General features: G+C 29.6%; 2 protein-coding genes across 7 annotated transcripts in view; both read right to left on the bottom strand.

Moving 5' to 3' along the window:
* Positions 1 to 5209, bottom strand: part of LOC148303978 (uncharacterized) — a 35335-nt gene extending 30126 nt beyond the window's left edge. Inside the window, exons 1-2 of the mRNA XM_088269036.1 lie at positions 4908 to 5209; positions 2748 to 2911 (exon numbers count right to left, since the gene is read on the bottom strand). Of these exons, the coding sequence (XP_088125162.1) occupies positions 2748 to 2911; positions 4908 to 4981 (238 nt within the window). The 5' untranslated portion in view covers positions 4982 to 5209. The remainder of the gene's footprint in view (positions 1 to 2747; positions 2912 to 4907) is intronic.
* Positions 5210 to 8236: 3027 nt separating this feature from the next.
* LOC148303977 (anoctamin-1-like) overlaps positions 8237 to 23406 on the bottom strand; it is a 33529-nt gene continuing 18359 nt past the window's right edge. For all 6 annotated transcript variants that reach the window (XM_088269041.1, XM_088269043.1, XM_088269040.1 and 3 more), the window contains 7 exons: positions 23054 to 23182; positions 22842 to 22965; positions 21397 to 21602; positions 20793 to 20963; positions 19552 to 19665; positions 18365 to 18500; positions 8237 to 14564 (listed from right to left, as the gene is read on the bottom strand). In XM_088269041.1, the coding sequence (XP_088125167.1) occupies positions 14437 to 14564; positions 18365 to 18500; positions 19552 to 19665; positions 20793 to 20963; positions 21397 to 21602; positions 22842 to 22965; positions 23054 to 23182 (1008 nt within the window). In that variant the 3' untranslated portion in view covers positions 8237 to 14436. The remainder of the gene's footprint in view (positions 14565 to 18364; positions 18501 to 19551; positions 19666 to 20792; positions 20964 to 21396; positions 21603 to 22841; positions 22966 to 23053; positions 23183 to 23406) is intronic.

The raw sequence follows: 23406 nt of genomic DNA, 5'->3' as shown, positions 1-23406 counted from the left end.
ACCGGGCGGCCATTGAAGTCTGATGACGACGAATTAAAAGTCATAATTGACACCAATCCACGTCTAACCATCAGGGAGATTGTGTCAATGATGGGAGTCAACCAAACAATCGCATTAAGACATTTGAAGCGTTTGGTTTCGCGGTACGACGTTTGGATACCTCATCAATTGTCGGCTGCCAATTTATTGGATCGTGTTTCAACGTGCGTTGCTTTGAGTGCGAGACAAAAACATGAACCTTTTTTGCATCGTTTGGTGACGGGAGATGAGAAATGGGTCGTGTACAACAACGTGACAAGAAAAAGACATTGGACTATACCTGGACAAGCCCCATTAACAACTTTGAAGGCCGAAATCCATAAAAAAAAGTTATACTTTGTGTTTGGTGGAATAATAAGAGTATTGTGTATTTTGAACTCTTGGAACACGATAAGACAAGTACAGCAGAACGATATTGTCAGCAATTATCCAAATTGAACATGGTCCTTCAAAAGGATAGACCAGAATTGGTAAACAGAAAAGGGGCAGTGTTTCATCACGACAACGCGCGACCACATGTGGCTATGATGACCCAACACAAGCTAAATGAGTTAAATTGGGATGTTATCAAGCATCTACTGTATTTTCCAGATCTTGCTCTTTCTGATTTTTATTTATTCCGATCACTGCAAAAAAATTTAAATGATGAATAAAATTATTCAATAGAGCAGGTAAAAACATCCCTTACTTCATTTTTCGCAATAAAATCTACGGAATTTTATACTACTGGTATTTATAAGTTGATAGAAAGATGGGAGAAGGTTATAAGAACTGATGGAAATTATATAATTTATTAAATAAATAATACACAAGAAAAAATAAATAAAAAAAAATATATGTAAAAAACGGTCAAAACTTTTGCATCAACCCAATATATATATATACATATATATATTTCATTGATACATTTTTTTACTATATATATATTACGGCTCTTTAGGCATGGCCTGTGGCCGAAATATTGTACTTACATGTTAATACAAATTTATTTTATTATTATTTGTTTTTTTTAATTATTAGATTACATACATTACGTACAATAGATACAATAACAATTTACACAATAACGGTTTTGCAATGAAATAATTACACCTGGACTTAATTCACTTTCTACCTTGTCCCTTCCAACGATATATTATTTGTATTCTGAACCATGTAAACAAATTAAAGGGAATTTATTACAATATTGTGAAGTAACAATATAGTATTGATAACAGTTTTATGGCGATTAAAAATAGTAAACGCACGATTGCTGATAGTGACTGTATTGAAAGACACGTTTATCTTCCAGTCAAAAAGTAAAAATGAAAAGACAGTATTCTAGATGGTGGTTTACGAACTGTAAACAGGAGTTCGAGTCCTGAAAATATAGATTTAGACTGCTTTTTATTTATTTTTCAAAACATATTACATACATAAGTCATATGTTTGTAATATATTTTGCCTCCAGCCTAAGTCTAAGCCTCCAAAGGCACCGGTCACGATACAAGCGTCAATCGGCAAACGGTAGAGCAGCAGAGCGACAAGGTGTTACCGATCATATTTTGCTAAGACTGAGCACTTTTAACAGTTCTAATTCTGAGATTTTTCTCATATGTACATTTGATTTAGAAATTTATGTTATGTTGTTAGTTATTATGTTGTCATACACTATAGCTTATTTTAAATATTATTTTTAAGTGGAAACCTGTAATTGGAATTTTATTATTTTTTATTTTATTTTATGATATGTTGTTTTTTTTTTGTACACGATCTATGGTTTTCCAATAAATAAATAAATATGCTTTAATTGTTGAAGACTATTTTTTAAGTAAATGTCCCTTAAATTAGGTGTGTACAAAATCAACCATATATATTTTCCCGAATATTGATTGATTTTAGTAAATACTTTCTGATATTGGTGAAAACTATTTAACTAAAGAGAATTTTATAAAACATATACGTATCCATACACATAGTAAAAATAAGCTGAATTTGGGGAAATTAAAAAAATATATATTTATCTGAATGTGTCAAAGTCGTGTGAAATTGGCTCATCCTCGAAGTTTTCACTTTTGATGCACATCCTCAAATTGGTAAACAAAATTGCATTATCACTTTTACTATTTTGAGAAGAACAAAACATTTTCGTGCCATGTTTAAGCATCGGTTCATCGTATTTTATGAATCCGACATTGTGAGACCAAAACAATAGGTTTTACCAAAAACTATATTTCTATTTTTCACTAAAAAAAAAAGAAATTTGTTTCTTTGCTAATATTATTGACGAATTGGAACTTTAGAAGCAGGCATGCTGCGATACAATTTTCAAACTCGGCCGCCAAAATACACTGGCCTCATCGTCGGTTTATCGACGGGCTGCGCTTTTGGCAATGTATACCAGAGTCGATATATCCATTCTTAGTACTCTAACGGTTAACATTGGTATCACTTGGATACGGTGACCTACCTCTTCCGCCTATCGTAGCTACGTTTTACCAATATCCTAGGTACCAGTTTAAACAGAAATGGGAGCCTCTCTGGCGCTCGTATCGTGATCGCGGCCTAATAATTACTAAATATTTGTCTTAATGCAATTCGATCGATTTCTACGATAGATAGCGACTTTCCTACGTATGCGGAAATGACGTAAGCAGTTCCAATGATTATTTTTATGATAAAAATGTCATTTCAACAAAACAATTAAATATCAATTGAAACATGATTACCATCGCAGTCTGCGATAACTGTATCAAAAGAATTGAGGAACTCCGCCGCTTCTTTACTTGACAAGGAGGATAAATCCTTCAGAGATTCAATTCCATCGATGGGTTTGTATCGAAATAACCACGATATTACGAAGTCCTTTAACCACGAGAAGAAATCCGTCAGTCTGTAAAATAAAGCATATTCAGTTAATAATATATGGATATAAGAGGTCTATTACCAGATTGGTGAAATCGAATTGAAATAGAGTCCTGAATTCTCCACCTTAGTGTTGTAGCTTAGCTCATTTCAATTTGAATTTTTACTTCTTATTATTATTATTTTTAATTTGATTACATTTTATTGTTATTACTCTTTTTTTACGACCACGATCCTATTTTTTCTTTATACATACATATATTTAACCTGTGCTTTTACTTGTTTCTGTAAGTTTGTTGTGTTCTCGTCAAATTTATGAAAAACATTTAAAATATTATAATTGCGCTTTATTTCATTTCATGTTATGTGTTTTCCATTGTTTGCGAACCATAAATTTAAAAAAAAATCATGGGTAGAATGATATATAAAACAGGCCAAAGACATGTCCTAAGTTCAATAAATACTTTCTTAATCCCATCTCTATTTTAAATAAACATCATCTCTTTTGAGATCTCAGTAAAAAAATCATTAATAATTACTAGTTACGATTGTTTATGGTGATGCGTATAAAAGAACACCTTGAATGGCTTCAAAAATGCCTTTAGAAGGTGCTTATCAAAATCAGATACATATTCGCATTTTGGTTTACGTGCGAAAGGGGTCGTAGCTCTCGATAAGTACTGGACATTGCACTGGTTAATTACAAAGCATTATCAATTGAAAAAGAAAAGCGATTATACATACAAATGTAAACTAATCATTTATGATTCCCTAATATTAGTAATTGTTGTCAAGGTTATTTCTACATTTCAGCTCGACAAAAAACAAAACAAAAAAATAAATAATAATAAAAAATCAATCAAATATTTTTTTAAGGAAGTCCAAATACTTGTTTCCAAATCTGAGTTTTCTCTACTTAGGATTACATTTTTTGCCATCTCAATATAAATCTTCTTCATTTATAAATACGATTTAAAAATGTAAATTACAAATAATCACAGTGTAAATGAACAAAAATGTGCGTGTCGAAATACATGTTCATAAATCTGCATTATCTCCAATTACGAGTTACTTTTTTACATTATTTTTGACATCTCAACATATGTACATGAAGAAGATTTGTCTTGGCATGTCAAAAAAATGTAAAAATAATTGTAAGAGGAGATAATCCAGATGTTGTGAAAAAGTATTTGGACACACTCAAAATGTTATAAATAAAATAACTAGTCCAGTTATAAGATCCATAAAAAAATTAATCATATTGTCAGCTGTTTCCCAGTGTGTATAAATACCAACCAGTATATAGAAACCACAAATAAATAAACATCAATAAATGAAGGGGGATTGTATGTATGGTGGTGGAAACATTAAGGCAAAATGTGATAAAAGATCTCTCAATTTTCAATAAATATTTTAAAATGCAATTAAATTATTAGTTTTATACCTGATGTGTAACTTGGAAAATATTATTAGTTAGACTAGTTTCAAGAATAATGGGTGGAATTGGTGAATGTTTCACGTGTGTAAAGTTATCACTTAAACCAGCCTATGACGGTCGTCAGCCCCGTAACTGCCCAGATTTCCATATTCTTCTTCATCTTTGATGAGATATCAATAAATAATATGAAAAATAACTCCTATAATTGGAGATAATCCAGATTTGTGAACAAGTATTTGGACACACTCAAAATGTTATGGAGATCTAAGTTGTTGAGACCTCTTCAAGTTATTTACTTTTACTTTTTGAAAAAAAAAATAAGCCTGATTAAACTTTTGAAAAAGACAACATTTTAACATGTTTTATTAAAAGATTGTTAATCAAATTGTATACATCCCGTTCCAGTCGCACGAATTGGTTTACATTGTGGCTTGTTGCCGGACTTCCCGATTCCCAGTCACGCGTTTCACGAAATGAAACGTCCAATTAATTAATTAATAACCCGTTAAAACAATTCAACGTTAAACAGCACCAATATTCACTCGCTTCTTCTCAAATAATAACCTAAAAAATGAGATAAACTTACCGGAGATTAGCCATTTTTTCACAGTAACTCAAACAACAGTTAACATGTAAGTATTTAATTATATTAAGTACCATTTCACGTCATTTCCCCACAAATATATTAAAGATCATTGAAAATTTTAAACTAAAATTAAACATAGATATTTTATAATATTTACTGGACTGTATTTACATAATAAAAATTGTTGATAGTGAAAAGTAATTTTTATACTTTATTTTTATCGTGTATCGAAGCAAACCAAAATACTGTTGTCTGCTGGTATCCTGCGTGATGTTATACCGAATAATGGACACAAAACTAATGAACAAAATAATTTTCGTGTTTTCTTAGAATTGGGTGGCTCGGAATACAAAGGGCGCAACTAACTTTTCGGCACAAAATATCATTTAATTGGTCGATATTAAAATAAGTTTTCTAACATAAAGCTGAAAATTGTATAAACATTAATATTATTTAAGATTATAGCAATATAATTTGTGTCGGGTTGTGGTTCCGTGATTAGTGTCGCAGACTCTTAAGTTAAAGTTTCTGGGCTCGAATCCACTCTACCACAATTTGATACCTATTTTTAATAATGAGCCGCTAAGGTTCACAGAAATAGTGTGAAATTGAAGTATTTTTGTAAATTATAAACACACAAATATTTCCATTTTTTTTATTAAAATATTATTTTAAAAAATCCCGAAAGATACTGTGAAAATTCTTAACTTTAAAAATAAAAATAAAATATTAGTTTGTTCAAAATCTTAAATCTTCTGAAGTAATTCACCGATTGCTTTTAATTTTTGACACAATGTAGCATTCTAATACACGTCTGTTTTTATATGTATGACAAGTGTTTTTACGTATTACAGGTTTAAAAAATGAGATTTTTTAAAATAGCTTTTTGACAATGGCAGTGCAATCTGCTTAACGCAACAGCAATACACCCAATACTATATACTGTTTATGGCGGACAGCGTGCTTCTTGACAGCTGCTCACAAATTATATACCAACGAGCATCGTGAAACTAAACATAAATATGTATTCTTTCCATTTTATTTCATTTCGTTTTAACCAGACTGAACCACATCAGCCGTAGCCGGGCTCAACTAATTACGAAAAAAAATAGAGATTGGACTTACCACATTTTCCTGTTTTATGATTATTCAAATCACTGAAATATTATCTATGAAGATATTCCCGACCCCTTATCAATTGTGACTTAGATTTGTATTATTAGCTTTTGTTATCGGTCTGACATAATTTGTCATTAGCATTCTCTTGAAGGTCTCTGCTAAATTACAAAAAAAAAACCTTTCAAATTTTGACCATAGATGTCGCCTATGAAGTTATATAAGATAAGCCCCTTTAATACATCGATAAAAAATGTATATATATTCTTCAAACTCTTATTCGCACCCTAATGGTGCATAGGGCACTGCATCATATAAACGCAGTGTTATCTTGATCGTTAATACACGAAGTAAAGGTGATCAGTCCTCCGCTTCAGGATAGTATTGAATAAATATTAGACCAATAATTATTTGACCCCCCTGGGAATCGAACCCGGGACCTTCAAAACGGTAGCCGAGCGTACTGACCATTGCACTACGGAGGCGGATATATATATATATATATATATATATATATATATATATATATATATATACAAAAAAATATATTTGATGTATATACGCATACATATACATAAATAGTGTCAACAAATTAATTAGGTAAATATGACTGACTTGAGGACTAGCTAGGACGAGTATGGGTAGGCTACCCCGAGTGCCCTAGACATTACCGTTTTTCTCAATGAAGAAGAAATTTAAAAAATGTTTGATTTGTTATTTCTTTTTCATTTCCTTATCCAAACAGCACTATTTCCCTTTACACTGACCTATTTTACTTACATATCATCATAATATAATATAATAAAATCGTTATATTCCTGAACTTTTGTCAGTTCTTTGTAATATATGACAATGGTTGAAAGTTGAAAATAAACTGATTAAATATTTTCAAAGAGTCTAAAGATTAAGTATGTGCATAAGATATTAAGATACATTATATTCTCAGCTTTAAAGGTGATACTTTCATTGTATTACAGTCTTCTTAAAAGGTTTGTATATTGACAAAAGAAAAATAAATGTGTTATTATAATGCAGTAAAAAAATATATATTTACATAGTCTGACATTCTGACATCTTGCGTTGTGAATAATGCAAGTATTGACTTTGTGACTAGATATGGTCCCAATGCTTTGTGTAGATCCATACAATATAATTAACATTTTTCATTTTGCTCTAAAGGCAATATGATGCAACTTATAAAAATAAAAACTACTATTTGACATTTCCTAACATAGGTAAAAAAGAATAGGAAAGTCTGGGCTTGTGACTTTTTATGTTTTTGTCCACCTCCGTGGTGTAATGGTTAGCTACCGTGCTGGAGGTTCCGGATTCGATTCCCAGGGGAAGGGTGAAATTAAATATTAGTGATATACTCTAATATTTTATTTAGTATAACCATGGACTGGTCCCTGAAGCACAGGAGTGATCACCTTACCTTCATGAAAGTAACGATCAAGAAAACACTGTGTCAATATGATGCAGTGCCCTATGCACCATAGGATATGGATAAGGGTTAGAAGAAGATAATAGATCTGTCATAGCCTGGTAAAGTTATCACTCTATGAAAAATTCACCAATTCTACCCATGGTTGACAACCACACACACAATTAAACTTTTTGAAATTTCTAGATATGTATACATGTTTATTGATCTCATGATACAGTACAACAACAGCCATATATGTTGGAGGAAAGCTTTTATTAGGCCGAGACTCTTTTATTTATATGCAAGATCAGAATCCTGGATTAAATTCTTTACTGAGAACCGCAAGAAAACATGATTTAAATTTTTCATGCAGCATTATGTTGAGATGTCAAAAATAACTGAAGTAACTGAAATAATTTAAATCTTAGGTATTAAAAAAGTTGAAGTTTTAATTACTTGAAAAGGTAATTTAAATACCTTGAGTTTAAAAATAGTTGTAGTTTAATTGCTTTAAATAGTAAATTAAATACCTCGAGTTTGAAAATAGTTGTAGTTTGATTGCTTTAAATAGTAAATTAAATACCTCGAGTTTGAAAATAGTTGTAGTTTAATTGCTTTAAATAGTAATTTAAATACCTCGAGTTTGAAAATAGTTAAATTAGTTCAGATAGCTGGTATTGCTATATATTAACAATAAAGTTGTAAATAACAATAATTGGAAGTTGGAATAGAGGAAAATGTGAAAGCATAAGTAAAAGAAAAACCATTTTTTTGTAAATAATTTTAATATCGAGTAGAAAAAACACAACTTTCGCATTAAAGAAAATATATTTAACAAAGCGAAAATTCACTCAAAAATCACATGTTAGCAAAAGTTCAATTTATTTCATAAATTGAAATGGAAACCTTTTGATCAAATGTACTTGTGTATTTTCACATATTAAAAAAATCAATAATAATATAGATGTGGAAGATTTCATAATATATTGTAGCACCCGTAGCCCATTGTACTAAATATTTACACATTTTTGAGATTTCTAAAAGATCCGCAAACCAATAAAAATAACTTCTTTAAAAAGTCTGGTAAACAAATCTACTTTTTTGCATTCGTTTTTTGTATTCGCATATAACATTTATATAAGATTCTTTGTGAAACACACATATAAAAAGCTAAATATACATATATTGTAAGAGAAAGCTCTTTTATTATATTATATAATATGAGATACTAATTATGTGTTTAAAGTATAAAATATTATAAAAAATGTATTTTGTGTAATTTTGAGTTAGGTACATATTTTGAGATATTTATGTCCATAATTCATAACAGTTTTTTTTTAAATACTTATAAAAAGTTTTTTTATAATAATAACAAAAAAAGTTGGTATAAAACCCCATTCATTTAATGCCAGTTGGCATATTTGTTTAAAACCGACCTATATTTTACCAGGTTTTTTCAAATTACCACCACATATAGAGTAGTTATGTTTTTGTAAATATTGTCAGTAAAAAAAGTCAGTAAATTTACATAAATTGTTAGATAACTATTTCTATTTACCAGGTAAATTCTACCCATTTTATATAAACTACTAACGCATACAAAAACATCTATTACACAAAAAGATCTACTAGCAAATAGATAATAAAGTATTAATTAATTAGTTAAATACATATTAAAATTGAGTGTAAAAATAGAAAAGAATTTTAAAAAAGTATAACAATATTATATATATATTAAAGCAAATTTTACTTGTATTTAAATGAAGCACATGTCTTATAATGTATGCTTATTACTTAATTTTAGTTATCAGAATTTTTCATTTTTAAAAGATTTAGCTTAGAACACGTATTGGTTTATTCAGTAACACTAACAATTGCAAAGCTATTTTATTATTTGTTAATATTAATGAGGCTTAAGTCCCATATTCCATTTTGTACATTAATTTGGTATCCAACACCCACTGTATTAATAAAAAACTTTTTTTTAAATATATGTTTTAGACCAGTGTTTCTCAACTTAGGGCATACTCCCCACTTATTTTGAAATTTGAATGTCTTGGGGTCAATGCGCCAATTATGAATATTTCTTACATTGTTGTTGAAAAATGCATTATTGGGGAAAAAAATATGTGTTGCATCTCTGACTTTTCCAAAATATGATGGTAGCGCACCCTTATATTTGTACTTTTCCGTATTATTTTTAGTGATAGATGGCAATACCGATTCAAATGTCAACGTAATTTTCTTTAAGTTATAATGTGACATAATATAATATTGTTTGTTTATAAAAATTAAACAAAAAGATAATATATTGCATTTTTATATGAAACAATGATTTTTTGCTTCAGAATCTGTTAGGCCAATAAAAAATTTATTTTTGAATCGTTGAAGTGGAGTACGGTTTAAATATGGTTGGGAAACACTGCTTTAGATGCGGATATTATTTTGATAATCACTTAAATTAAGTACAGTAGTACTATCCTCATACAAGACCCTTCGACCGAGGTTGACATGTACATCTGTGGTTCTACACAAATTTGTTTATTATGCCACAGATAAACGTATAGGATTCAAAATTTAATTACTTGGAATGGTATACTATAATTTGAATAAGAAAAAAATTACTAAACCAGGATTTATGGTGATAAACATCTGACGTCCAATAAGTTCGGTTATGGAGTGTGACGGACTCATAAGTCAAAGTGACGATCTTCTAGTTAAATCTACAACAACTTGATTCCTGTTTTTAATACCAGGCCACCTATGAAAAATACTATGGAATTGAAATACTATTTGTGAATATAAAAAGTGTACTTTTACTTACTCATTACTACTTAATTAATAAAATACAAGTCATGCAGAAAACCGCTATAACAACTAAATAAATGCAGGTTGGTTATTGGTATCATTCAAAACTGGTTTTAAATTATTGGCACTCAAGTCAATAAAATTTTCTTACCATTCACCTAAATCTTTTCTGTTAACTTTAACAGTATAAAACACATAATATATACCTGTATATATAAACCGACAATATAAAAAAGCTTGTTTTTAATACAAATTTGTTTTAAAGTTAAAAACTTAGTAGAAGTGATAGTTGTTTAGAGATGAATAATCAGAAAGATCTACAGATAATAAACAATAATTTAAAGGCATATATAACAAACAATAATAAAAAAATTATAATTATGATATTTTGCTAAAATACAAATTTCATTTGTCCGCTAACTGCAGGAGTATTTTCTCAGAATATATATTTTTTATTATTATTTATTTTTTTAATGATTTTCCTTTTGAGTTTGTGACATTGTATGGCATCAAAATTAGAAGGTAATTTTTTTCAGTTATTTAACAAAGTAAAATTTTGCAAAATTATAGTTAGCTATGATAGAAAATAAATTCATAAAATTCCTAAGAGCAGGGTACTCAAAACAATTACATAATCTAATAAAATTTCATTAAAAGCATACATATAAATATATAAGCATATATATAAATATACCTTAGAAAAATGGCTAACTTATAATGGCAACAAAAAAGATAAATATATGATTTTATTATTATTAATAAAAATTTAATGTTACCATTTCACAGCTAGTTTACATATTTTTTATCATTTAAAAAAAATCTCTTTTATTTATACCTCCACTCATGTTTTAATTTCTTAGTGGAATAAAAATAAAACGATGCGAGGAATAATTACAATAAATTAACTAAAGAGATTAATGTTTTAAATTAATAATATCGATTTATAAAGTAACTATAAGGAGTTCAAAACTCACTGAAAAATAGGATCAATTAAAAAAAATTATATAAATTTTCCAAGAGTAATTTTTAAAAATCATATCACAAAAACAAAATAATCTCAATTTTGTTTATACAATATTAAAATATATACTATTGCATTTATGTAGTATTAATTTTGCAATATCTCGCATGTTAAATTTGATGCCAAAAAATTTTAGTCATTTTATAAATGAGAAAAAAATATTGACTTATTTTGTATAGAAAAAATATGCAAACTAAAGAAATTTTGTAAATTTACATGCACTCTGTAGGAAAAATAGCGCACATAAAAACGAAGTTTCACAAACCATTCATTATTTTAGATTAGTAAGAAATTACACTGTTAACAAATTATAATAAGAAATTTAAATTTTCAAATTCAAGAATAAATCTTTAATTTTAAAAAAAAATTATGTTAATGTAAGAATAGTCAGAGGAAAAATTGAATTACAACATAGTTAAGTACATATAATAAAATAAAGCATTGAGAAATATGTATGCATAAGCACAAAATATGATTTTATGTATATTAATCACGTTATAAAGCACTGAAAGAAAATGGAATGAATAAAAAACAAAGCAAACACAAGCATATGGACAGGTCCAGGAAATAAAGTCAGATCTGCAGACAAAAGTCCTGTGAAGTTTTCCATATCATTTTTCACATATACAATAGTAAAACAGTGTATGTATACATAAATGTGTTTGGCACAGAAATGGAGTAATTTCGTTTTTAATATAAAAACATGAGTTACAGCAGTTTTCATTGAACCCTACTAATGAAAATTTGCATATATACATAGTTTTTATTACATTTTTTTCTTTAAATGCACAAATATGACATGGCGATTTTTGCAAAATTTACCCAAATATAAATTTGATCAAGGGTACAAAGAAAAAAATACCTGAGGTGTACGCAACACAAATATAATATGTTTTAAGGAAAATGGGAGATACCAAGTGAAAAAGATGTTCAGCATACAGCATCAATATCTCATCAGGTCTTTTAGTTTGCAGTTTGCAAACTAAAAGACTAAAACTAAACTTTGCAGTTCCAACTTTATTTAATGGATCCCCTGATACAAAACAACATCAACATATGTATTTAAGAGTTTAATACAGTGAAACCTCTATCTATCGTTCCTTGAATAATCGTTTTCCCGGAAGTGTCGTTTATTTATTCTACCCCGGATTCATTTCATACAAAAATAGATCGCATTGATCGTTTCTCTATCATCATTTTATCGCATTCACCGTTTGAATTACGCTCCAAATTTGATATTTTTGACTATAAAAATTATTTGCGGAGGGCTGATCACCTTTCCTTCATGTGTAAACGATCAAGATAACACTGCGTTCATATGAAAAAGTGCCCTGTGCACCATTGGGGTGCGGATAAGGGTTTTATTATTATTTTATGATGCAGTGCCCTATGCACCATTGGGGTGCGGAAAAGGGTTGTGAGAGATAAAAATTTAAAATGGTAATCAATTGTCTTTGTTTTTCTTGAATAAACCATTTTGAATACTTATCAATTGGTTTTCTTGTCAATTTGCATGATACCCATTTCCGTTTTTTGTATTTTTTTCTAAAATCAACTATTTTTGTACAAAAAAGTACACTCGAGTTACTGGTATGTCATACAAATTGTTTCCCCCCATTAATTGTCTTCCCGCATTCATAGTTTATTTAGATAGGTCCCTTGAAAAACGATAGATAGAGGTTTCACTGTATATTTATAATATTATTAATCTAAATTACCCATTTAATACTGGTACCTAAAAGACATTATTTATTTGCACTTAAGTATGAAGCAATCAATATCGATATATTTTTTTCTTCAATAATGTTCCCTTTCAAAGCTGTGAGATATAATATAACAACTAACTTAATTAAAAAATAGTATAGTATGATACTTATTAAGTGCAATAAAAAATAGGTTAAAAAAACCCTGTTACTCTGTGCTTAATATTTCAATACAGTACATATATGTATAGGGTGGCACAACAACAACTGTGATAATTGCTATTGTAATGAATTATAAAAAAAAATAACCATGAAAATAACAGAAGTTGCTAAAATAGCATTCTTATAAAGCTATAAACATTTGACTATAACCTTAAATTCGGTCATTACGGATACATATATAAATCCATTTGGGAAAATCCGTTGTTAAAAATTGTTATAGCTGTATTTGGATGCGTAATTATTACATTGATACTAATAATAATAAAAATAAAAAATAATAAATTCAAATAACACTTTTGTTTTTTGTTAATTTTCAAGTGCTACCATATATATTTTGCAATTTATGTATATTTTTGGCAATAACGCTATTAGATTTTCTACAATACACATTTTTCTTAAAAAAACAGATCTATGTAAATAGTAATAATTATGCATGGTAAATCTTATAGATTCAGACCGAGAAATATATCAGTGATTAATTTATGAACATTCATGTATATGTATAATTGCAAACTTTTCTTATAATAAACAGTTTAACAGGGAGGTAATAATTGTTTAAGTATATTAACTAGATATAAATACAGTGAAATCAGCTTATTGTGATAGTTCATATATTCTAATTGAACTTTCAATATCGTTATGTATGTACTAGGTGTTTGAATTTATATTCTGTTTAATGTTATCAATCATCATAATGAAGTATGTATAAGTCAAAACCTGTCCGAGTTCATGTTCTGGTTATATATTATCATTCTGTTATTGTTTCCAACAATAAAAGATCATAAATAGATCACAATATACAGATTCCACTGCATCATCATCATCTACATTGTCAGGATATCTACATCCATACAAAAAATATTTATATTTTATTTACTTATATATTAAGAAAGCTTATGTATATGAATAATGCGTAATGCTGTAATTTTATATTAGGTATACATTTAAGGCATTTATAAATTGTAGATTATTATCTAGAGTTTATAATTAACAGATCTTTTAATGGTTTATTAAAGAGAAAATTATGAATATAGAAAAATATTATTTGCTGAGATTTCGATAATATCTTATTTCACAACATCAGTATAGCTATTAGATTAGACATTAATATGCGGTAACAAAAAAAAATACCCATTTTATTTAAGACACGACATTGAAAATTGGTAATCTTAGTTTAGAGTACAGAATTCATGTATTAGAGAGCAGGATTTGAGATGTCAGTAGGTCAGATGATCAGACAGCTGATTCGTCAATGTTACTATCCTTTTTAGTGTTGTTTTCTTCCGAAGACTTCTTCAAATTACACTGTACACAGTCGTGATGCAGTTCATTGTGTTCTGCGTGATTGGGAGACACGCCACCTGGAAATATAAATTTATTGATTAACCGTTATTATCATGCTGTGAGTCAAATTGTCGACTTTCGACTTTGTAATCCTACATCAAAATTGCAGAGGGTCTTTTTTTTATTCTGGCATCAGTGTGTTTTTAATTGACCTTAGAGGTTGTGTCGTAGCATACGTGACATTTGTAATTAATTTTATTATTATTGACAAATAAAAAACGTTATTTAAAAAATAAATAAACGTAAAAATTGATATCGCATCCCTTACAATGTCAATATTTTGGGTTGGAAAAATTACCAGGTAGTAAGCCACGGGGTTTTTATGTGTAATAATAAGGACGGAAAGGCAAAATTCACAAACAGGGTTCATTTGCGCTCGCTGTAAAAAAGAAGAAACCTATTTGTGGACAATTTTATTTCTCTATTCATGTCTTAAAACATAAATTATTATTGATATAGTTATTGTGTAGCATGACTATAAATGTCTGAGAGAAATTTTCATTATGTTGTGTATGTGATATAAAAATAGTCTTTAGAGTAAATATTGCTTCAGCATTTTCCCCATAGTATGGGTAAAAACACTAAAACGGTTGATAAATATTTATTTATATTTTATCATATACATAATTACAAATTACAATAATATCCCACACGTTTTCCAGTTGCGAAGCCAAATTTTACAACTTATTTATAAAACTATATGAAAGAAAATTGTTTGTGACATGCAATCAAATACAACATGGCCAAATGAAGAAATCTATTTCAGATCTACCCAACTCCGTGATGCATTTATTTTTATTATTTTTATTTTATTTGTTTGGGAATTGTACAGCTTTACATATAAAAAAATTATATAATAAACAATAGTTACATTAACAATTATAAACATTACATTACATTAACAAAAATAGTTACATTAAAAAAGCCAATTAAACAATTCCACATTTATGTTATAAAACTATTAAAAAACATTCAGAGATTTAAAAAAAAGGGTTTGGTATAAAATAATAGATTTAGCAGGAAGGAGAATAAGAAGAAGGAAAGGAGAGAAGAGGAATTTTATACATAAGTTTCTTTTTTAAATAGCTTTAAGAATGCAGGTTGTATAACTTTATTGCAAAATATGTAATAAAAGTTATTTTAACCAAAAAAGCTTTGATTATTATATGAACATTACATTCCTTGGACAGCAATGTCTCCATCCTCTAGGAACAGCCAGTATAGGAAAAACACAGCATGCTGAAAGATAATTTTTTCTTATCTGAGCTATTCCCTCAAGAATCTAATTCAACTAATCGACAAATATGTACTTAAATTAGAAGTATTCTCAAAGCATACATACAAGAAAACAAGACAGGTCAAAAAAGTACAAAAGCATTTCTCATAAAAAAAACAATATGTACATTAAGATTATTTAGCGATATCTCAACATAGATGAAGAAGAAATATGGAAGTCTTGAGGATTTACGGGGCTAACACGTATTACTGACTGGTTTATGTGATCACTTTACACACTGTGTAACATTCATTGATGAAAAACACATATTCTGACTTATTTATTTTTTACAAAAATGTTAATAAAAATGGTATATACCACTCACCAAAATTATTTAAATATTAATAATATTGAGAATATACATATTCTGAAATTACTCAAATTTTCAGATGTTGCATTAATGATTCAATTGGAAATATCGATTAATGTTTTTTCGTTGGCAACATCTACAAATGATTGAAATTAGTTTTCAAAAAATTAAGCTTAACTACATGGAATGTATGTAAGATTTTGTCCCCAATTATTATATTTTATTTGCCTGAAACTATAATTTTTCAATTGAAGACGATATAATTTAAAATTGTTTTTCGGCCCTATTTTTTATAATCCCATACTTTTTTTTGTATTTTATAAATTTACAGCAACAAAATACAATTTAGTAAAAAGTCAATCATTTATACTGAAACATCTTAATTTGTTTTCTTCCTCTTGTTTATATTTACAAACACTATCTACTCACTAATTGGAAACAGCTGTACATATAAGGCGCAAACCCTGACCACTATACCTAAATAGTCTGTTTTTGGATAGTTGGAAGCTATTGTTTTATACCAATTATTTACATATATTTTCTTTAAGAGTCATTTTCTTTAACAGTCCGCCTCCGTAGTGTAATGGTCAGCAAACTCGGCTACCATTCTGGAGGTCCCGGGTTCGATTCCCAAGGGGGGTAAAATAAAATATAAGTGATTTTTTCACTGAAATATTTATTCAATATTACCATGGACTGGTACCTGAAGCGGAGGGCTGATCACCTTTCCTTCATGTGTAAACGATCAAGATAACAGTGCGTTTATATGACACAGTGCCCTATGCACCATTGGGGTGCGGATAAGGGTTTTATTATTATTATTATTATTATTTCTTTAAGAGGAGTTTAATAAATGAATCTTTAAAAAAAATAGCAGGTACACTTCACATCAATGCATAACTAGTCTGAAGATGCCCAATAACGGGTAAAAGCGCTAATTGGTCAAATACACAACTAAAACCGTAACAATTAGGTACTTTTATTTGACTTCTAAAACTGTACAAATAAATATAAATCTTTAAATTGATTTGGCAGTCTAATAATGTCAATCAATTTATTTATATACTTTACTTGGTAAATATTTATTACACTTTATTCAAATCTTTGTGACATGTGTTTCGATACATTACACATCATTTTCAAACACCATATGTGATGTTGGGACTAAGTTTCACGTACGGTGTTTGATAATGATGCAGAATGCATCAAAACATGTGTCAAGATGGATTTAAAGAAATAGTGGTATTTACCATGTAAGATATAATAAAGGATTTTTTAGTTGCAATATATTTATGCTACAACTATATATTATACTATGGGGAAAGAAACTAAGTAAATAATTATAAAGATAAAAAAAAACATGTAAGCATTGAAGCCTAAAGAAAAGAAATACAGTGGAACCTCTCTTGACAAGCATAATTTGTTCCAGAATCTTACTTGTAAAGCGAATAATTTTTTGTTTTGGCTGGTGCGGAAGTCTTGGCTCATAAGTGAATGTCTCTGTAACTTGTTATGCAAAATCTCGCTGGTTAAGAGCGTTACGAGGAGCATATTACACTTTTATTTACTTGTGACATATTCAAATTATTCGTTATGAGAGGTTCCACTGTAGTATGTATGTATGTACCATATATACCTTAGAGAAGATCGTCAGCTTTAGAAATCGAAACCTCATTTTATTATTTAATATATAAAAAATTATATTCAAATACATATTATTTAAATATTCATTACAATACCATTTTTTATCATTTTGACAAATTGTATAAATATGGATTGTAATTACTTAAACACAACTATTGTTTTGTCTAATTTATTTTGAAAATTAAAAAAAATCTGTAAAAAACGGTGCCGGAACGCCGTTCCACCACATTCCATATATGGAAAAAAAGCCCTGTGTAAAATGATCAACATAGATGTATCCATGAAATTTTAAAATGATGTAAGCCAATAATGTGCATATTGGCTCAGGTACCGTAGAACGGGGCTACTTGAGCTTTGATGTGTTACTTGAGCCCAGTACAAAAAAAATATTTAGGTCGTGGTATTGATTGAAGTATCGTGACAATAAGTATCACCTGTCAGGGAAACAATGAATCATGTCGATATGTTCATTATTGTAGACCAAATACAGATTTAATTTTTTTTTGTACTGGGCTCAAGTAACACATCAAAGTTCAAGTAGCCCCGTTCTACAGTAACTCTAAAGAAAATTAAGGTCAAATAATTACCTTTAGATTTTAATGTTTCATGGGTGATGATGATTTCACTCGTCAAATAGGATTCCCGTTTGATTTGGTCCCGCAGTTTCCTCGATACATCCGGTATAGCCCACTGAACAGTCATTATCACAAAACTGACCACATTCTGAGGAAGTATAAAAAGTATAAATTAAATATTATTAAGTGTTTTTAGATACAAATTTTTAAAACCGTATTTATAAATATATTAGTCATCACCAGTGGCCGGAATAACGACAATTTATTTTTATACAGAAGGATGTTTTATTACTATTTTATACATTAGGCACTGTGATTTGTCGAGAAAGGTTAAAATTGCTTCTTTTAAGAAAAGAAAAATGTAGAAATATTATTTCAGTTTAACCGCCCTTATTTTGGGTTATTATTAAGTAGGTAAAAAGTCCTTGGGTTTTTTTTTCTATAAGATTTCTCAATAATGATACATATTTACAATGTACTAAACATTTTTTTAAAACAAAAGTCCTATTTATGACCCTTGATATACCATTTGCAATCAGAAATTCTCAATAAAAGATGTCGCAGGATTTTTTTTTCTAACAATATTATATTGAATACTTTCACAAATATATTTTGTATCAATCGACATAATTTCAACATATTTTGCAAATGAGGTAGCCAGCGATATTATCCTCGATATACTAAATGCGTAGTATGACGTATTTGTATGCGTAGGGCAAGTAGGAACAATTGACGTATCGCATTAATTTCTATGGTGGCGGGTATACTTTTTTATACCTAAATGTACATGATACGGCTTACAACGTATGTTCGTATGGGTAGGGCAGTAAATTTTTTTTTTTAAAGGATTAAGTTTTGTTTTAAAAGTATAATATTTATGTTATTTATAAACGATTTTGTCCGCCTCCGTAGTGTAATGGTCAGCACGCTTGGCTACCGTTCTGGAGGTCCCGGGTTCGATTCCCAAGGGGGGTAAAATAAATATAAGTGATTTTTTCACTGTCATATTTATTGAATATTACCCTGGACTGGTACCTGAAGCGGAGGGCTGATCACCTTTCCTTCATGTGTAAACGATCAAGATAACACTGCGTTTATATGACGCAGTGCCCTATGCACCATTGGGGTGCGGATAAGGGTTTTATTTATTATTATAAACGATATATAAATAATAATTAATTAATTAATATTCACTGTACCTGGAATACGACGACAAAAGCTAATCGAGCAGCTAGGATGTGCCAGTATATTTCTGGTCGTTTATATTTGCGATCATCCCAGGGTGGATTTCTGTATTCTGGATAGCGACAAATCTGCAAAATATATATGTATTTAAAAAAATACTTTTTCAATGAGATAAATATGAATAAGTTCATTATTTGTAATACACTCAGACCTCGCTTTGCGTCGTTACTGAATTATGACTGAATTAAGAGAATCATTTTTAAATTTTCTAAAAGATAATTCCCCATTCTAAAAGATAATTCTCTCAGAAGAATGTGTAACAAAACGATGTATGATAGATGTGCGAATAGTGAAATAAGGAAGGAAAGCAAAGCTGAGATAAGCATTATCGATAAAATTAAGAAAGGTGTGTTGAGATGGTTTGGACATGTAGAACGAATGAGTGAGGAAAGAACGGTAAAACAAATTTATGAGGCGAATGTTAGCGGGAAAAAAAGCAGAGGAAGACCGAGAAAAACATGGCACGATCAGGTATGCCAAATACTTGAAAGTGGTCAGGTTAGGAGTCGTAACAATCGGCGGGTATGTATGAGGAGATGCATGAACGTGGAAGAGGCGAAGAATGTTTGCAAGGACAGAGTGGTGTGGCGCTCTATTCTCTCTGCCTACCTCTGCGGGGAAGCGGCGTGATGGTTAGTTAGTTTTAATTCCCCATTTTGTAAATTTAAATTTTGTTTACATTTTGGGGAATCTTTTGGAATGTAGCTACGACGCAAAGTGAGGTCTTAGTGTAATGACAAAGCATAGTATATTTATAAATATTTTAATCAGCATAAAAGTGGTTTAACTGCTTAAATGACGAGATAACAGTTCAAGTACATGAATCTCGTTAAACTGAAAGTATTTTTATTTTGTCTAAATGGCTTACATAGTTTATTTTAAGATAAAATTATATTTCTATTTCGACCTTCAATATCTTTATTTGTCTGCCTTCATAGTGTAGTGGTAAGCGCATTTAGTTACTGAGCTGCGATCCTGGGTTCGATTGTCAGGGGGGTTAAAATAAATATGAGTGAATATCACTCTCATATTTATTTAATATCATCCTGGACTGGTATAAGAAGTGCAGTACTGATCACCTTTCCTTCACACAATTAATGATTAAGATAACACTGTGTTGATAAGATGCAGAGCCATATGCACCATTGGGTGCAGTTAAGATTCAGCAGCAGATATTTGCTTGAATGGTACATACCGTAATGTTCCCAAATGTAGAATTTCTAGGCGCAATGCCGGCTTGAAAATCTTGGGTATCAAAGTGGGCCAAAGAATGTTGTAAAAAGCCTTCGTCAGTTCCATCAGGATTCACTGTCATCATATAAACTAGGCGAGGGATGAAGTTTGAAGAAAATGCAATCATGAATGCCTAAAAAAAAAAAGAATACTGAATTTTAAGAGCCTAAATTGCATTTGAATAAAATTATACCATAAATATTAAGTAAATTAGTCAGTGGTAAAATACATTGATATTATCACAATGTAGAAGAAAAATATCGAATATATTCACAGAATCCCCATCTGAATTGCGACAATTTCTATGGATTTTCCATTGACTGTTTGAGGTTAGGTTTATATTATAATACTTGTACTTGAGGTTAGGTTTTTATTATAACCCCTGTACACATAACGAGTAACTGACACACATTCATGTAAAGGTGTTTAACGACACTTCTACGTATTCAAGCATGGGACTAAAAAAAACACATCTTTATGAACGGGCCTTGTAGTAGTGTAAACATATGTCAGCTAGATGCACAACATGTAACTTGTCATAAGTAAAGCAATTATGTAATACTTACATTAGTCACAACAGATATGCGCCCTAGAATATCCATGATGCTGTACCAAACACCGATATTCCTTACTCTGCCGGGTACAGGACGCCGATAATATTTTAGATACTTTTTAGCATCCAATCTCATTTCGAAAATGTTGTTAATTAAAGCAAATAATGGAGCTAGTGGAAAAGCTGATACGAAAATTGTTACAAATCCGTACTGCAAGACTGAAAAACAATTTTAGGATTATTATCACTGGGTAGATGTTTTTGGCGTAGATGGAACAAAAATATAGATTGGTAGAAAAATTATGAAAAAATAATTATGACTCTCGTTTAGGTATGTTTGGAGATATGTAATTCTTTAACCAATGGCGGACTAAGGCAGATGCTATTCGTTTCAGGAATTGAGGCAAAAAGCGCCAAAATTGATCAATCCTAATTAACAAATTTTGTGATTTTTAAGCGAATCAGTGGGATGAGTTTTATTAACACATATTTTGTGGAAAATGCTTAAAAGCGTATTTTACATACTGCTGGTAGAGAGTGGGAGACATTTATAAGCATTCTATTTGATTACTTTTGGTAGAGCGTGAGAGATGTCAAAAAATATTGTACAGATCGGAATTGGGTTTGTGGTTACTTGTGATTAGTATATTGAGTCACGGTTGATGAAAAAACCACCCAAAAACAATATGCTAAAAGACGGGGATAACCCCTTTTCTTTAAAAATTAAAAATTTCCATTTGATTTTACATTTTTCTCATTCTTTAAGTTAATTAATATTTAAATTAATTGATTTTTTGCGAGAATTCTGAGGGTTTGATACAACATTTCATCACACTACTAATCCTTGCCAGTCCACCACTAACTTTAACATTGCACAAAACATTAATGCATTTACATGAAACATTCATGCAGATACTAACAGAACGATAAATAAAACATAAAATGCGATAATCATTCATTGAAAAATCAATCCAATTACCAAAATAAAAAGAATTGTATACTGTGTTTGGATTTAAGGAAGATTTCAGAGGACTTGAAACCAGGACCTATGAAAAATTTACTGTTATAATACATATTTTACGTGTGAAATGTTTATCATTGTAATTTACCACATTGTTGTCGGTTAGTTTTTTCATCAACCCCGACCCTAATTAAACTCAAAACAGTCTGCTACTAATAACAAATAACCGCAAACCCAATTTCTATTTGTACACCGCTTTTTGGCATCTCTCGGGCTCTACCAAAAGTAAGCAAATAGCACGCTTATAAGCGTCTCCCCTCTCGACCAACAGTGTGTAAAAGACACTTTAAGCGTTTCCCGCAAACAATGTGTTAAAATGATAAACATTTCACATTATTTTTCTTATTCTTAAACAAAATTTAAATATTGAAATAATATAAGAATAACAAATTAATAAATAAATAAAAATATGTATTAATAAAGTATTGAAGACTTACTCATTTCAAGGTATTCATCAAAAAGACCCCTCGGACCCCATTCTAATAATTTATAGTCTTCGGTCCACTGATTGCAACAGATGATTGATTCATTATCATCGCTTTTAGTCAACCCCGTTTTGACCTACAAAAAGGCATTAAAATCATATCAATACTATACGATTACAACTCGAAAACTGATACAAAACATCAGACTATTGAAAAAATCTTACCATGAATGTGTTAAACCATTTCATAAGGAAAGGAATTAACATTTCTAGGACTGAAGTCACGGCTTGTTTACCAATCATGATGATGGCTAGCTGGATGAAGAGCTCTAAGAAACATCCCCCTGGACTACACTGTAAATCATTTAAGAGTTTGTCATCATTCAAGCGGCATTTAATTGTACGAAGCCATATTTTCAGTGCTTCTCTATGGTGTTGAAAGATGAATATCTAATAAATCTTAACTCTCATTCAATCTACCACAAAGAAAACTGAAGCATTCAAAAGGTGGTGCTTTATAAAATTTCTCAAAATTTCATCAGTTGAGTGAGTTAAAAATGAAGATGTTTTAAGATGTT

Source organism: Brachycentrus maculatus, unplaced genomic scaffold, assembly GCF_059751285.1.
Source record: "Brachycentrus maculatus isolate JH-2025_06_01 unplaced genomic scaffold, ASM5975128v1 h1tg000336l, whole genome shotgun sequence".
NCBI lineage: Eukaryota > Metazoa > Arthropoda > Insecta > Trichoptera > Brachycentridae > Brachycentrus > Brachycentrus maculatus.
Note: the sequence above shows the minus strand (reverse complement) of the source record. Positions and strands in the feature narration are given on the sequence as shown.